At 35.0% G+C, this 17355-nt stretch overlaps 2 protein-coding genes across 2 annotated transcripts in view; both read right to left on the reverse strand.

Annotated features, from left to right (window-relative positions):
• LOC137408214 (cytochrome P450 2D28-like) overlaps positions 1-12238 on the reverse strand; it is a 44999-nt gene extending 32761 nt beyond the window's left edge. The window contains exon 1 of the mRNA XM_068094630.1: positions 12004-12238. Coding sequence (XP_067950731.1) covers positions 12004-12213 — 210 coding nt within the window. The 5' untranslated portion in view covers positions 12214-12238. The remainder of the gene's footprint in view (positions 1-12003) is intronic.
• On the reverse strand, positions 265-10828 carry LOC137408215 (cytochrome P450 2D20-like). Its single transcript, XM_068094631.1, has 5 exons — positions 10729-10828; positions 10345-10488; positions 4010-4152; positions 3539-3689; positions 265-786 (listed from the first exon to the last, which is right to left on the reverse strand). The coding sequence occupies exons 2-5, from the start codon at positions 10400-10402 to the stop codon at positions 611-613; spliced, it is 528 nt and encodes a 175-aa protein (XP_067950732.1). The 5' UTR covers positions 10403-10488; positions 10729-10828; the 3' UTR covers positions 265-610.
• Positions 12239-17355: the final 5117 nt, after the last annotated feature.

Here is a 17355-nt window from a genome sequence, read left to right on the forward strand (position 1 = left end):
AACAAGTATTAGTAGTCCCTTTACTTTAATCTCAAACGATGACCACCACAAATTCTCTACTAGTCAAACCTTCAGCCGCAACTAGGTACTAAATACCTGCATGCAGATAGACAAGTTTCTCATCACAAATGGTTTATTTTTATCGTGTCACTTAAAATAACCTATGGTCATCAGATACTACTTTCAACTAGTTCTTGAATAATGCAAAACGAATATCTGAAGATAAGCAATTTTATGAATGCGCTCAGGAGACCCTACATTGTACGACATTCAATATTACGCTTTATTCAACATAATTCAATACTGAATATGTTGGTACTTTTATTGCTAATGATACTTTTAAAAAAACGAGAGATATTTAAAATGACTAAACATTACAGCACCACTTGTATGTAAGTTCTATAAAAATTGTTGGGATGTTAAAAGTAAAAAAGTAGCCACAACAGTGTACATGTACAAAGTATAAACCGCATACAACCAAAATAATAATGTATATAATACGAAAATAGAAATGAACCTGCAGCTTTGACAGACTAGAAAACTGATACAAAAGTAATTACAAGAATATGCATATGATTTATGTTCACCCTACCACCGGAATGTCAGTAACCTAGCGAGCTGTAAATATTATCTCGTAAGGCTTAGGAGTGTTCACAACTGCAGTCACAGGCTCATCAGTGGCCATACAGCCGTCTGGAAGACTCATATTGTATCTCTGCACGAATGTTACAAAAAACATAAAAATTTCCGTCTTTGCCAAACTCTCTCCAAGGCAAGCTCGTCGTCCTGCAAGATAAAATTACAAACATTTATTGCTGATAGGTTATTTAGCTGTCTTGATGCTATAGCCTGGTTCACACTATATCGCTGAATATCCTTGATGCTTATAGCTTAACGTGTGTCTTCTAGACTACAGTCACTGTAAACGCAGTGCTTGTGGGTTATTGAAATATTAAAGGGAATTTGTGATTAGTTTATTGGATACTTGGCAAATGCTTTTCTTTAGCAAATTCAGTGAACAAGTCACGATTATATTACAATCAACCATATATTATTATTTATGAAACATAAAATTAGCAATTGCCTTTTCTTTTATACTAATCATCATAAATGCAAATAATTACCGTAAAACCTCTAATTGAGTGCTATGGCGCTCTATTTTTCAACCCTTCCTCTATAATGGCGGGCAAATGGAGGTGGCGATCAAATAGATGCTGGCGTTGTATTTTTCAAATGGCTCGTCAGAATTGTTGGAAAATAAATTTAACCCTTTTATGGGCGTAGCGAATGTCGCCTATATTTTGCTTTCTTTTTCCGGTGGAGCAATATTAAACTTTTTGGATGCATTATTTCTGCTAACTTACCTCCTACTTGTCAAAGATCTTTTAATAACTATGCATTAAGAAACTGAGAATTATCTCTGCCAGTTGATATGTATTAATTTTTTATTTCATTCTGAATTTGAAGGCATATTTTTAATTTATAACTAAATATATTTAACAATGTTGCATAAAAGCTCATTGCACTCATCGATATGTTTGCTACAGTTTGCAGCTTAAACTGGCTTTTTATGCGCAACAGAGGAGCCGAGCTAAGATAACAGCTATGATGCTATCAATTAATATCCTATAAATCTGCAAATTTATAAGTTATACAATAACAATAGTTAGTCCATCAAATGCTACAAATATATATTCAAGAACAAGTGACATAAACAAGCCATACTTATAATACATGCAGAAACAAAAACTAACATTTTTCATATTTGTCGTTTGCTCAACCAGTTACATTTTAATTTTTGCTTTAGTCGAAAATGATTTCATTTTCTTTTGGCTGTTTAATACCTTTCACAATGTCTTCTGACCTCAACTCTTCTTCTGCACTGCTGAACTAGTCGATATTAGCGACAAAACAATTTTTTAGCAGAGCAAAACTTTTACGCGTTGCATCTCGCCCAAACAATGATAAACTTTTTAGCCCCATGGGCACGAAGCACAATTTTTAGCCTAAAATTAGTCATTCATTTACCATTGTAAATATAAACTGTCTTTCACATATGACGAAGTATCAAAACTGCATTAAACAAGGAACTACTATTAGCCTGATACAGTTATTAGTTGTTACTATGGTGCTCTTTTCAAAGATTAACCGAAACAAACTGAAAAGCTTTGGAGTTGGAAAACAGACTTTGATACGAACAGAAAAAATGAAAGAATTAATTGTTATTGATGTAACCGAGTCATTATTACCACGATTTTGTGGACGCTTTTCTACTTCTTCATTTGCTGTTATGGGTGCGTAAAGATCAAATAATGTGAAAGTGGCGGTCAAATAGAGGTGGCATTCAAATAAAGATGGTGTTCAATTAGAGGTTTTATGGTATGTGAACTGCTGGTGTTTACTAGCCACAAAAAGTCACATTATGTGGCAATTTAGGCAAATCTTTATCCATAACATAAGGTGGATAAATCTGATTCAGTCGCCATTATTTCATGAACAAACGCCAGGGCCACCGACACCATGAATTTTATTAGTAGTTGGGTAACTGGCATAATATTTAGAGATATGATGATGCAATTAAATCTGAAGGTAAGCTTGGCTGTCTGTAAGCAAAGATGAGTAGCCTAAGGTTCATTTAGCTGATGAACCCAGAAAATATAGTTCAAAACGGATTATAAAAACGGAGTTATAGATAAAATTATTGTAGCCAGCTGAAGATTAAAAATGGCTGGTCATGAAATTGTCAATAGTGAACAAGTAAAAAACTAACGGATAAGTAGTACTGTTCTCTAAATCATTTTACATTGATTCAATAACTGGACAGCTCTTTAACTACAAAATCTATTGGTAATTCCCATCCTTAGCATTCGACTAAATCACCAGTTCTATTTTTGGCTATGGACAGCAAATTATAGTGTCCTGATTAGCTAATGCGGATTAACAGACCAAGCAAGAAGCTGGTCAGCGGTAGGTTTAAGGCCCCGAATGTTGCACTACATCCCTTAAAAACAACCTACTTAAACTCCATGAAAACCATGAACATAGCCGAACCTTTAATATAAAGTTATAAATCACATCTCATTTGAAATAGATTAGTGTTTGTCCAAGTGTGCTGTTAGTTTGGAATAGAATAGTGTTTGTCCAAACAACTGTGTTTACAGAGTAACTGAAAAAGGAGAACTTACCAGAAAGAATGAAAGGACCTTTGCAGTAACTTAATTAGATTTGGGAAAGGTCAGAACCAACTATCTATCTATGAGAACTAACTATCCATGAAGGAACCAGGTCCGAGAAGTTGCATGTAAGAATTAGCCATATAATAGGGATGCCATTACCGTCTCTGCGCACTAGCCTTATAGGTGATACACAGTAACTGACAGGTGGCATTGGGATGCCTGTTGTGACACGTAGTAACATGTGCATGACAAAAAAGTGTACACCACGTAGGTGAAACACAGCAAAGGGTGAAGACGCACAGCTCCATATAACTTGCAGCTAACACGAACTGCTCAAATGTTGCTAGCAGAAAGTTCCTTACCGATGCCAAAGGGAATAGTTTGTTGTTTCTTGAGAGCAATGTCTCCTATCAAGTATCTCTCCGGTTTAAACTTGTCTGGCTCGTCAAACACAGTCTCATCATAGAGAATAGATGTCATGTTGAGAAGTATATCTGCTCCTGACGGTAATATCTGTAAACATACTAATTTTGAATCGCAGAAGTGTGTGGTATGACCACTGCGTCCTTGCCAAATGCAAGCTAATATAGATAACAGAGAACAGACAATAGAGATGAAACAAGAATTACCTAAAATAACTCAAAAAAACTGTTTTCATCGGTTTGCTTCCATTGTTGGTATTCTCCGATTGCGCCGTTTTTCAGATACAAAGGATTTTAAATAGGTATGCTTGACTGACATGTTAACTTGGAGCATTGTCAAAACTTTGCTTTACTAAGATGTTTACATTCATGCATTCAATCACTTGCAATGCCTGGCACCCAATTTTGTACCTTGCCATCGATCTCTAGAGAAGTTGTCAGAGTGTGAGGAATCGACGCAGGTACAATGTTGGCCTTTCTCATAACCTCAAGCAGGACGGCATCGGTATATGGCAATGATAACCTCTCTTTGGATGTCACACACCTGTCTGAACCTGAAATGAATCAATTACTCTCAACATGGAATCGTCTCTCATCAAAACTAGATTTAATTATTACATAGACTCAAATACAAATGTAGAGCGATCGCCATCTGCTTGACAGTATAATGACACCTACCATGGGCTGTCAGTGGCCATTCATAGCCAAGACTAGTCCAGCCACCAGCACACACTTACAGACTTTTAGAGCCACAGCAATCGAAAGCTACCTAGGCCATCACCAAATGGAGTTCATGCATATTACTGATCAGCTATTTTAAAGCACATAAATTACATAATTTTTTTATTATATATTTCAATACATCAGAATCTTGGCTTTCGAATGAGCCTATATTCAATACACAAAGAATAATAGAACTATGAAAAACGGGGTGTCAAAAGTACGTCCTGCAAAAAACAACACTTGGTTCAGGTACTCAAAATGTGGCGTCATAATTCTCATTTAGCCTTAGGTCGTCAATCCCTTTCGCTGCCATTGAGGCTGCGTTTTTCTGTAACAATCGGTGCTGTTAAACCCGAAGAGCGCTAATAATAAACTAAAATTCTAGATAATCAACAATGCCTGCGATCGATCGTGCTAACGCCCGACCAATACAAACACATGTTCTAAGTTAATTAATTATGCTTCAATAAATGTACTGTCGTTAATAAAGGTAATGAAATCACATCGATTAAATTATGACCTGCGGTTGCGTGGCCCTAGGACTAAATGTGAATCGCACTTTCGCGAGATCACGCAGTGCTTGAAATTAATTAGTCTCAGTCGTTACCCTCAACATCACATTAAAAATAAAGAGCTAGTGCATAATATCATCGGGAAAATATAGTATGGTTCTTGGAGTCTGAGGTACTTATCATAGAAATAATATGTACATGGAGAACTAATGACACTGATTCTTGTCATCTTCATTCGTTCTCTGGAGTTGTCTTACCTTTGCCTGCCACTAGCGTCATTATCGTGGTTGATAAATAAGCGGTAAGAGCACACAACAACGAATATGAGAATTGTGACGTCACAATTTTCGAGACTATGGCAGTAAACTTTTTCGCGGTAGAGCTCTGGGGAATCCTATAAACACCAACCAACGTCTGTCTCACCATGGCAAACAATAGCTCATTTGAAAGCCAAGACTCTGATGTATTGAAATATACAATAAAAAAATTATGTAATTTATGTGCTTTAAATTAGATTTTAAATAACTCAACGATAACTTTAATTTTGGCATTCTGCTAACAATGGGTAAAATGTATTGGAAAAATTTCTGATACCTGTGTTAGGTGCAAAATATTCTTCACATCCTACACAATATGTTCAACCCATAAAAGTACCAACAGCAAGGACCCATAGATATTGTCTGATACTTTTTATAAGCAAGCTTAGAGTCAGCACTTTTGCAGTTCAACCTTTTGATAAAATAGTGAGGTAAGCTGGTGGTGCCATTTCACTAAAATGTGTAATGTAGGAGTTGTTCACCTTTGGCAGTTGGAAGACAATTATAGCATTAAACTTATGAACTGTTAAAACTGTTTTGTCCCTAAGACAAAATAGATATATATGCAATAAATTTTGCTCATGTTCAGCAAATGACGATCAAACTAAAATATAAACTAGTGGACTAGTTAACTAGTTTACAATGTATATTGTAGTTTTGTAACTCCATAACACCAAGGGTTTGTAACTTGGGAGTTGTATCGCATCCAGTGAAAACAATTGCAGCAGCCATCGGCAATAACGCATTTCCTTATGAATTAATTATTGAGGTAAAATAATCATAAGTAAGTGTATATATATTATATAGTATCACTGATATATGACAAGTCTGAAACAAAAATCAAAATACCCTAGAGAGCTGACATATCATTTTGACTTAGGATTACTAGCGAGTACCGTGGATCCCGTTTCTTTTTACTTCGCTTCCACAGACTCTCGATTGTCTGGACGATGCCTGGATTTCAGAAAATCACCCGATGTGGCCAGATCTATCTAAAGAATGATGACTTTAACCGATAGGTTGCTCTCGAGACAGATGATGAAGGCAATGTGTGAGTTTCCCGTCCGAGTTTTGTACAGTAATTTTCTTTAGTTATTATTACTGTTATTAATATTATACTGTACCCTATTGCAGGTATAAAATTATTTTACTCTCTCATGTATACTGTATATGGTACCATATTGTTGTTTAGGAGCATGTGTGAGAGACAAATAGGTTATTTAATGTGCAACAAAGTACTGTAAAGTACTCAATTTTCAATGTCCAGACTTTTTCGATGTCCACACTGTTTCAATTCTCAGACCTGACCCTGTTATGTCGTCCCTGTAATCTGAACAATCGAAGGTTGTCTGTATAACATGGCTAGTTGAATCACAATTTACACAGAGGAGTTCGGGAACAGGTGATGTGCGATTTCGGGAGCAGGTGATGCGTGATTTCGAGAGCAGGTGATGCGCGATTTCGGGAGCAGGTGATGCGCGATTTTGGGTGCAGGTGATGCGCGATTTCGGGAGCAGGTGATGGATGCGAGATTTCGGGAGCAGGTGATGCGCGATTTCGGGAGCAGGTGATGCGAGATTTCGGGAGCAGGTGATGCGCGATTTCGAGAGCAGGTGATGCGTGATTTCGGGAGCAGGTGATGCGTGATTTCGGGAGCAGGTGATGCGTGATTAACAATAAGACTAGTAAACCACTTGAAGCTTACGAATGATGCTAAAGAGAAAAATGATACATGAAGTAGATATAATAATAAAGAATCAGCTTAAAGGTTGACTTGCAACAAAATTCACATTAAAGTTATTTGGTATCAAAAGTTTCACCATGTCTTACTCTTTTGTGTTGTAGGTGCAAAATATGTGGAAATGTGATTACAAGCTCTTAAAAGCTCAAAAACGAAAAGCTGCCGTAGATTGGAATCTCTTTATTTCTCTGATGTAGTCATTACAGCTTGGTTATTGTCTTGTCACGTGATGTTCTCATGTGAATTGAAAGGCCAATAAAAAGCTCGATGCTCGATATGTAACTTATCGTAGCACTAGTTTATGACAAACACTTCGGGTTTTACCGAAGACCCCGTATCAAATATAGATCTTCACTACTTTACAGTTTTGTTTCGGCTTGATCTAATCATCAAGTCGTAATCTGATCATGTGACCCAATACTTCGCAAATAATTTTTGCAGCACTTTTCGATTATCACAGGTGACCAACAGACTAGTCATGATTATCAGACAATGATATGTACTCCTTCGAGCTAAGGTTAAAATATTAAATGAATTTTTACGGTAAGTTATAAGATATCAGTGCTAAAAGTGACAGCATTACAATGACGATAAAATAGACCCATAAGAACAATAGACATAGTTTTATTGAATGCGTGAAGTATATTTGTGAAAATATTTCGACGAATAAGGTTGCATGAAAGTGTAAACAGAAACCATCTACCACAACTACGCCACATTTGAGCCGTTTTGGAAAGAGAATCCAAACTACGGCGGTCTCGTGTGGCTGCGATTAACTGTTCGTTTTTGAGCTTTTAAGAGCTTGTAATCACATTCCCACATATTTTGCACCTACAACACAACAGAGTAAGACATGGTGAATTTTTTGATATCAAATAACTGTAATGTGAATTTTGTTGCAAGTCAACCTTTATGGAAACTTTTTTGTTCTCCTTGTTTACACATGGTTTTCACCACACCCATAGTAATCCCACGACCGAACAGAGCGAAGCGATTGGTTGGGAGATTTATGATAAATGCACATGTGCACACAACTCCCGAAAATTATTCATCAACAATGAGACGAACCCTTAAATCAAAATTTCATCAACAAATCTAACCATTGTTTTGTAGAGTCATTAAAGTATAATAACAATACAAAACACATATAAACATATTTAAATATTTTACCAAATCTTTGAAAAGTGTAAACAATATCCTAAACCTTACCCATCTGATCGGATTATACACAAATAAACAGATTTATTTGGACGAAAATCGTTAAGACCGGAAATTGAAACGCCGAGCGACAAAGAATAGAATGATTTAATCGTGCGCATTTTACGAAAAAATAACGTGCACTTTTCACCAGTCTATAGCATTGTCAAAGGTTTCGGTGATTAACGTAGGAGTACTGAAATCGTTTCATTTTTGTCGATTTCAAATTAACTGACATTTCAGACACATTTGAGTACTTTGGTATTCTAACTGATGTCCAACGCAGTGTAAGTAAAGGATATGACGATGATATTTTTTTCTAACAATTTTTATGAGATTACGATATTTAATTATAAGTTTAGATATTCTTCTTGATACTTCTTGATATTGTTAGCTATGACGTTTTGAAATGTAAACAAAATTGCGCATTGGTTTTTTATTATTACTGTATTACTATTACTAAGTTTGGATATTCTTTTTGATACTTCTTGATATTGTTAGCTATGACGTTTTTAAATGTAAACAAAATTGTTCATTGGTTTTCTATTATTACTGTATTACTATATTAATAATATTGGTTATTCTAATAATATCAGTGCATTTTACTTCTAATACTGCCTTTCTCCTATTGCAGGGGGAGAGATATAAACATATAATCTTTTCCTCTCATTATTGCTGTTTGTTATGACCAAACACTTATTTAAATAGATTTTTTAAAAAGCTATATAATAAATATCACTTTTTGATATTGTTAGCTACGACGTTTTGAAATGTAAACAAAATTGTGCATTGGTTTTATATTATTACTATATTAATAATCTTGGTTATTCTAATAATACGGTATCAGTGCATTTTACTTCTAATATTGGCCAATATTGCATTTCTCCTATTGCAGGGGAAGAGATATAAACATATAATCTTTTCTTTCATTATTGCTGTTTGTTGTATATAATAACGCCCACACCCAGTACATTACAGCTACCATTGCAGCTATCCTATTGCACTGCAGTGTCATTTGACTGCTAATATTGCATTTCTCAACCATCAGTACCCTTTCTTTTTTCCAATATCACTTTGGTCGTGGGCTGTATGACAGTGGAATTTCTAGAATTTGTATCATGCAAGTTTTAATAAACCTTAACGCGTGAAAACCATACCAAAAAGGTGATGTTGATGTGCTGTACTGGCTTAACAGAATCATTCAACGGCTGTATAGTGGAAACCCATTGCTACGCTTAATGATAATATATTCATTTATGTATACCTTGGCAATAACTTATTCACAAAATAAGTCCAATAAAAGTATGCAGGTCCTTTATAAGATTTATTTTGGACTTATTTATAGTGGTGCGTTTGATCACTATAAGCGTTTAATTATTTACAAAATAAGTCCAATAAACAATTCTATTGATTTAATCACAAGTCTACTCACGCTAAACCATGTGCTTACTTTCTGAAAGTGCACTAGTTGAACGTTGTGGTCACAACCCTTTTGACCACAACCACAATAGTGATCAAACGGAATGCAAATCATGTTAGATACCATCTACCGTATTCAACTATATTTTGTCATTAAACCAACACAATAAAGGTTTTGATGCGAACTTAATGGCTGCTCATTAAGCTTCTATTACGGTGTTAATTTTGTCTACAACCTAAATGCTCATCTATCTCAGTCCGAGTCTCTGCAGTACAATGATTATCGTTTTCATTAATTCTCTTCTGCAACCTTTTGCTGTGATAGGTGTATACGGCATACGATGATTTTCAAGGTCGCCATCTACGCAAATTTGTATAAATTTACCCCTTTTAGGACTGTTTTTCTTGGGTCGGCTTTATATGAGAGATCGGCTTATATGCGAGATCGGCTTATATGCGAGATCGGCTTATATGCGAGATCGGCCTACATGCGAGATTGGCTTATATGCAAGATCGGCTTATAAGCGAGTATATACATAGACTCAGAACTAACTGGGTCATCAACGTACATGTACTTGTAACAAGGTACATGCGTATTACTGATCAGCTATTTTAAATTACCTTTAAATAAACACTTTCAATTCTGAGCAAACACAAAAATCATAAAATTTTAACGTATTAAAATCAAACTTTGAAATTAAAATTATTTTTTCATAATTTAAATTTAATTATTTTAATTTAATAATAAAATTTTTTTATTTTTAAACATTAAATTAAAATAAATAAAATGTATGTCCTATTTCTTTGGAAAAGTAATTATAGCCTAAGATTTCTTACCTAAATGCTCATCTATCTCTGCCTGAGTTTTTTGCAGCACCTCAGGATATAGACACATGTAGAGTAGGGCCCACGAGTGGGCTGTAGATGTGGTTTCAGTTCCAGCACTGTATAGCTGGGTGCAAAAGCTAATGCAATTGTTATCTACAACAAAAGCAAAGAGAGCGACATGTTTTTGAATTACTAGTCATCAATAAATATCAACAGCAATTCGTATTATTCAATGCTCTCCGATTGTAGTGAAAAGTAAATAAAATAGGCATTTGAAAAAAATTTAAGAATGAAATGCAAGTGGCAAGCAAATGCCAAATTTGGATACGCGCAAAAATAATTCACATAAACAATTAGAAGCTAGCATCAAATTTACAACAGGATTACACTTACCAGAAAAACACTGCTGATCCTCTTTAGAAAGCAAAGGCTGGCAAGAGCCTAGGATGCATCTATCAAGCACATCTCCGATGTTGTTTTCATCAAATCTTTCTTTGTGTACACCGAAATGTCGGTTAAAGAATGGACGTAACACGTGAAAGCTGTTGTATAGGTACCTATCTCGAAGATGTTTAAAAAACAGACCTGCCAACGGTATGTTATCCAGAATTGATAGTTTACCAGCCAATGCAAACATCTCATTCAAGCAATCGAGGATAGCAGCAACTTGCTTATCTTCGTAAGAGAAACGCTGTCCTAGCACCATCTGGCTGATAAGATTATTTGAAGCTTTTGAAAGACTACGTTGTACAGAAATTGGTGTTTCACTGTGTGGCTTGATATAATGTTTAATATACTCTTCTATTTCCTCCATTATCTTTGGCTCTAGAAAAGCTTTGCCCATTCCTTCATCTCTTAGAGAGCTAATAGCCATAGATCTTAGGCTTTTCCATTGTGGAAAAGGAGCCCACAAAATACCTAAAATAAATACAAGCATCAATATGTAAGTACATGTTTATTGTCAAATAAAAAAGACAGATCATGATGAACTGGAAAGACAACTCTACACATATTTACTAGTTACAAAACACACCTGGTGACTATTTATTGTCAAATAGAAATGATAGATCATGATGAACTGGAAAGACAACTCTAACCAGACAGCATACCTACTAGTTCTATGACTCACCTGGTGAGTGTTTATTGTCAAATAGAAATGATAGATCATGATGAACTGAAAAGACAACTCTAACCAGACAACATATCTACTAGTTACAAAACACACCTGGTGACTGTTTATTTTCAAATAGAAATGATAGATCATGATGAACTGGAAAGACAACTCTAACTAAACATCCATATCTACTAGTTACAAAACTCACCTGGTGACTGTTTATTGTTAAATAGGAATGATAGACCATGATGAACTGGAAAGACAACTCTAACCAGACAACATACCTACTAGATACATTACAGACCTGGTGAGTGTTTAGCCATCTCTGTATTCAATGAGGTGAGAGCCTTGGCAGATCTAGTGCTGGAATATTGAGAATTCTTCACCAGAAGGTGATTGAAGTTATTATACCCTGACACTACAACTCTTTTGTGCCCTCCCAGCTGTATAGTGTAGACCTATTCAACAACAGCATGCTAATCTAGCATAGCGAACTTGTATTTCCATACAAAAAGTACAAATTTTGAACAAATACACTACTTGGTTAAACTTACATTTCCAAAGCGTTTTCTGTTGGCCTCACAAAACTTGATGATAGAACCAGACAGGTATATTTGTGGCACGTTCCCGAGTATAGGAAAACTGATTGGTCCTGGAGGATAGCCATCAGACTTTTCATGGAAAATGAAGTAGAGGAGACACACCAAGAACAGAGACACAAGCAGAGGTGTAATGCCAACATCAGGAATAAGGTCCTGCACCATTTTGAAGAGCCCGAGATCTCACTTCCCTCAGCCTAAAACAATAAATAACCACAATGTTTGAAAACGTCATCGAAATAAAGAGAGCCCAAACTACGGCATTTTCATTATGGCTGCGATTAACTGTATGTTTTTGAGCTTTTAAGAGCTTGTAATCACATTTCCACATGTTTTACACATACAACACAGCAGAGTAAGACATGGTAAACCTTTTGATACCAAATAACTGTAATGTGAATTTTGTTGCAAGTCAACCTATACCAAAAATGCATCTTTGTAAGCTCAATAAACTACAGTAACATGAGATTATGATTTGTCTGCTTTTTCCAATGATCAGGAACCAAATGCAAGATCTTCTTACTAGTCATACACAGTTGTTAGTGGTATATTTGCAACTTATGCATCAAGTTAACAATGGCATTCATAAACAATGGTGAACAGATCATGTCCTTCTGTAGAGTTTAAAGCCCATTGATGCATTTATCCATATCCACAATCATATAATAAATATATATATATATATAATAGATCTGTAATCATCATATAATATATATATATATAATATATCCGCAGTCATCATATACTATATATATAGATAATATATCCGCAATCATCATATAATCCTACTACCAAACACGAGTGAAACGAGTGTTTGGGAGCTTTATAATAATGATACAAAACACATATAAAGCTATTTAAATATGTTACCAAGTCTTTGAAAATTGTCGACAATATCCTAAAACTTACCCATCTGATCGAATTATACATAACTAAAAAGAATAATTTGGCCTAAAACCGCCATTAAAACCTGACAAGCCTTTTTTAATCAAAATTAAGACCGGCCAACAAAACGCTAATAAAGCCGTGCAACAGAGAGTAGAACCATAAAGTCGTGCGCATTTCACGAGAAAAACGTGCACATTTCACCAGTCTATGGCATTGTCCAATTGCCGAAGGTTTTTGTAATTAACGTAGAAGTACTGAAAAGTAATCGTTTTTTTTTGCCGATTTTAAAGATAGCTCTGACATTTTGGACACTTATAATGAGCACTTTGGTATTCCAACTGATGTCCAAAGCAGTGAAAGTAAAGGAAATGACGATGATAGTTTTTTAACGATTCTTATAAGATTATTACAATATTTAATTCTAAGAATAATTATTCGATTTTTTAAGATTATTATAAGATTTAATTATAAGAATAATCATTCGAATTTACAAGATCGAAGTATATAGTGACCGATGGTGTGCCATATGTTACTGTTATTATTTTTCTAAAGACTTTGTTGATGATACTACGGCTGTGCCTAATATCGTGGTACAGCCAAGCCGTTTCTAATATCTGCAAAATTAAGTAATAGGCCTACATTTTCTTATAGATATACGGCTATTTCTATGACAACCAACTAAAATCTTTTTAGATTTTTAAATTCAGTATAATTTTTTGGATATAAATACAGAAATCTAGATAAATATCACAACTTCTTGATATTGGTTGCTATGACATTTTGAAATGTAAACAAAATTGTGCACTGGCTTTCATTTCTCAAACTTTAACACATGTTTTCTCAGAACTATGTTTTCACACTAATGGTAAACATGCATTAAGGTTATTGACCATAAAATCTGCTGTAATTAAGCTGGAATCAGATTTTTTTTGGCAAAATAACTGAGAATTTTCTCCTTCTGCTAGTGTAGATATCTCTAAATCTCACACACCCGACTTAACCATGGTTTCTGTGATCATGACCCATTTCTTCATTTTGCCCCAGTTTGCAAAAAACTTCTAGACACACGTGAATGCTAATGCTTGCTTTTTGTTACAGATCGCTGTCAAAACCATTCTACATTCAACACAACCAACTTTCAAACTGTGTATATTGCACAGTAGCTTCCATTTTACTTCTAATATTGCATTTCTCCTATTGCAGGGGAGATATAAACATTTTTTTCCTTTCATTATTGCTGTTTGTTGTACATAATAACACCCAGTAAATTACAGGTACAATTGCAGCTACCATTGCAGTTATCCTATTGCACTGCAGCCCCATTTGACTGCTAATATTGCATTTTTCAACCAGCAGTACCCTTTCTTTTTTCCAATATCACTTTGGTCGTGGGCTGTATGACAGGAGAATTTCTAGTATATACAGTGTATATATATATATATAGATAATATATCCGCAATCATCATATTCGTCATAAAAATGTACAAGTTGTGAAAATGAACACAAGTCTAAGTTCAGCTCAGCAAATGCATGTGTTTTTGCAAAAATTTATTTCGCCAAGTTAGTTTTGCAAAGTAAAGAAAGTGCATAGTTTTTGGTGAAACGTGAAAAAAATGCTTGAAGAATGCTATGAGGGAACAACTATGTGAACTGGTATGAGCAGATACCTATTCCATAGATGGCAATTTTGCAAAGGTGCCCAGCTCTTTGCTCGACTCTATGTAATACGGATTCCTATAACAAACTCACATGCCTCCAGTGTTTATGTCTATGCTACCAGACAAGACTCGGAAGTGCTACTAGGAAACACCTTAGGCCTTCTTAGACCAGTGCAGTGGAGTTCTGCATTTTCCTGATTCGCAAACCAATGTAGTAAACTTTGAACTGGCAGTCATAAATCCAATTTTTGCAGTTCTGGGCTGTGACGTTTGAACGCAAAGATGTTTCTACCAATTCACTCAGGCAGCACGGTGCAAAGTTCAAGAACTACGATTGATCAATATGTGCAATTCTAACATAAATTTCAAATAGTTTGTGAGGATGATGGATGCACTTTCCTTGTTTTCTTTGGACCAGGTTGACGCTGATTAAAATCATTAAAAGGTATTCACTAAAACAAAGTGGTCGCAACTGGCACGAGACCCTTACAACTTACTTAAAGGCACTTGGTTACTCACCAAACTTGACTGACTTGTGTGTGTGTGCACAAAGGAAACAGGTGATGGTAAAGTTATATTATAATTTTAGGTCGATGACATCCTAGTTGCAAGTAATCAACCAGAACTATTAGAAGTCAAAAGCAAGCTGAATAAGAGATGTAAGGTTGATGACCATGACGAGCTGGGGTGGTTCTTAGGAAGAGAGTTTAAACAAGACGGCAGTGGCTACCCAATAACACAAAAGAGATCCGATGCCGCCCTACTAAAAAGGTTCGACGTGATGGATTGTAAGCCAGCTGTTATACCAATCACGAATGGCTACAAATGAGGAGAATAATGTCAAAAATTAATCCATATCGGAGAGCTATTGGTAGCTTGCTATACCTAATGACAGGAACAGGCTCAGAAATTAGCTGGACCGTAACAAAACTATCACAACATTTGGGCAAACATGGACCGCAGCAAATATCAGCTAAACAACTGTTTCGCTACATCAAAGGAACAAAACCTAGTTAATTCAATAGTTAATTCTACTATAATTAACTATTCTATACCCAGTATTTCTTTTTTCGTTCACTTCCTGTTCTAATGCCTTCACGAATTGGCAATAGGTTTATTACTGCAATACAAATCTGAAGACACCGGCAAATTTAACAAATATCACCCAAAAGTATTTCATGAAGTAAATATCAGAGTTAATTTGGAAATATAACTTTTGAAAATTTATAACATAGATTGAAATCTTAGACAATGCTCATGATTCCCATATTTGCAAATACGCTCTAATCTTTATGCTTAAGCTCATGTTCAAAATCAGAAAACTTGATAATATTTCAAGAGGGTGATATAAATCTATTTGTTTACATTTTCACAACCTGTGTGCTTCACTATTGGGATAAAATCTCAACTTGAACTAAAACAATGCTTGCATTACAGCAGATTACCTAAAACTATAAATATATGCATCATTGATGTAAATAATTACCTTTTTGCCATTAACAGTTTGTAAAAGAAAAATTTCTTTTTTTCAATTACAAATTTTTACGTGACCACCTTTTGTAGATGAGACATCATCATAATCTTTGGTAGGAACAGTCATTTCCCTCATCGCTAACCGCGTGCTACTAGCTCAGCTGTCTTATTGTTCGTGCTTTGAATGCGCACTCAACAGATAAATCTAGATAAAAATGAAAAAATAAGTCTGTAAGAGTTTGCCTCAACGACAGAAGGCCGCTTACCATTCAGGAATAGTATAGCCTTCGGTTCCGCATACTTGCAATACAATGTACTGTGCTTTTTATAGTCTTAGCCCAAAAGTAATAGAATGTCTGGTTGGTCCAGCAGGCTACATAATACAAATTTTTAGTTGCACACGTGAAAAGTATTCTGCAGCGGTGCTCAGGACTGTAAATAGTGCTCTACGCAGTTCTAATTTATCGGACTCGTTATATCGTACGATTGTATGTTAATTTGTTATTGATGGCTATCATTATATGGAAACATTGCAGTAAATACATTGACTAGCTGTACTACTAGGGCATTGCCCGAGTAATAAAAAAGTCTTTGGACAGAAAATTGATTTGTATTTAACATATAACAACATTTGCCATTCTAACTTTCAAATTACATATTATGAGAGAAGTGTTTTGTGTAGTTGAATTAAATTAAGAGAGAAAATAAAAACAACTGTAAAGGTTTTCAAACTTTATCAAACGACTGTAGCTTTCAAACTTCATATTACGAAAAAAAAGTTTTCTGCAGGACAACTAAATTAAAAATCAATAAAACAACTGTAAAGGTTTTCAAACAACTGTAAATTTAAAATTTCATAAAATTCTTGAAAGAAGTGTTTCGTTGAAATAAATTAGAAGGAAATATAAAAATGTAAAGTTGTTTAAATGTGAATGAGAAATAATTAGCAGGTGATGATAAAATGTAGTCTATTTCGCTATGATTACAATCCAAAATTATTTGGTATACATGTATATGATTTCAGTTCGTTTAAGTGTTGGCATGCAAAAATTAGCATGTAGGCTAATATCATAAGCTAGAGGTACAAATCATCATCATTAAAAATAGTGCCAAAATACTATGCTAACTTTAGTAACTATAGGTACCTACAATAACTTTAATAAGTTTTGAGGCTAGGATCTGCGGGCCCAAGATAATATTACCTCGTATTACCTTGTAGTTGTCTTCACACTAGACCACTTAATGTGAAAGTGGTGTGCCTCATATGATTTAACTTTATTTTGTCAGT

The sequence above is a fragment of the Watersipora subatra genome, chromosome 11 (genome assembly GCF_963576615.1).
Source record: "Watersipora subatra chromosome 11, tzWatSuba1.1, whole genome shotgun sequence".
NCBI classification, from domain to species: domain Eukaryota; kingdom Metazoa; phylum Bryozoa; class Gymnolaemata; order Cheilostomatida; family Watersiporidae; genus Watersipora; species Watersipora subatra.

Excerpts from the sequence above, each read along its gene's own strand:
- LOC137408215 (XM_068094631.1), bottom strand. The coding sequence starts at position 10,402 with ATGTGTCTATATCCTGAGGTGCTGCAAAAAACTCAGGCAGAGATAGAT. Across the intron at positions 4,153-10,344 it reads AGAGATAGATGAGCATTTAG|GTTCAGACAGGTGTGTGACA; the intron begins GTAAGAAATCTT and ends GATTCATTTCAG. Across the intron at positions 3,690-4,009 it reads CTCTAGAGATCGATGGCAAG|ATATTACCGTCAGGAGCAGA; the intron begins GTACAAAATTGG and ends GTATGTTTACAG.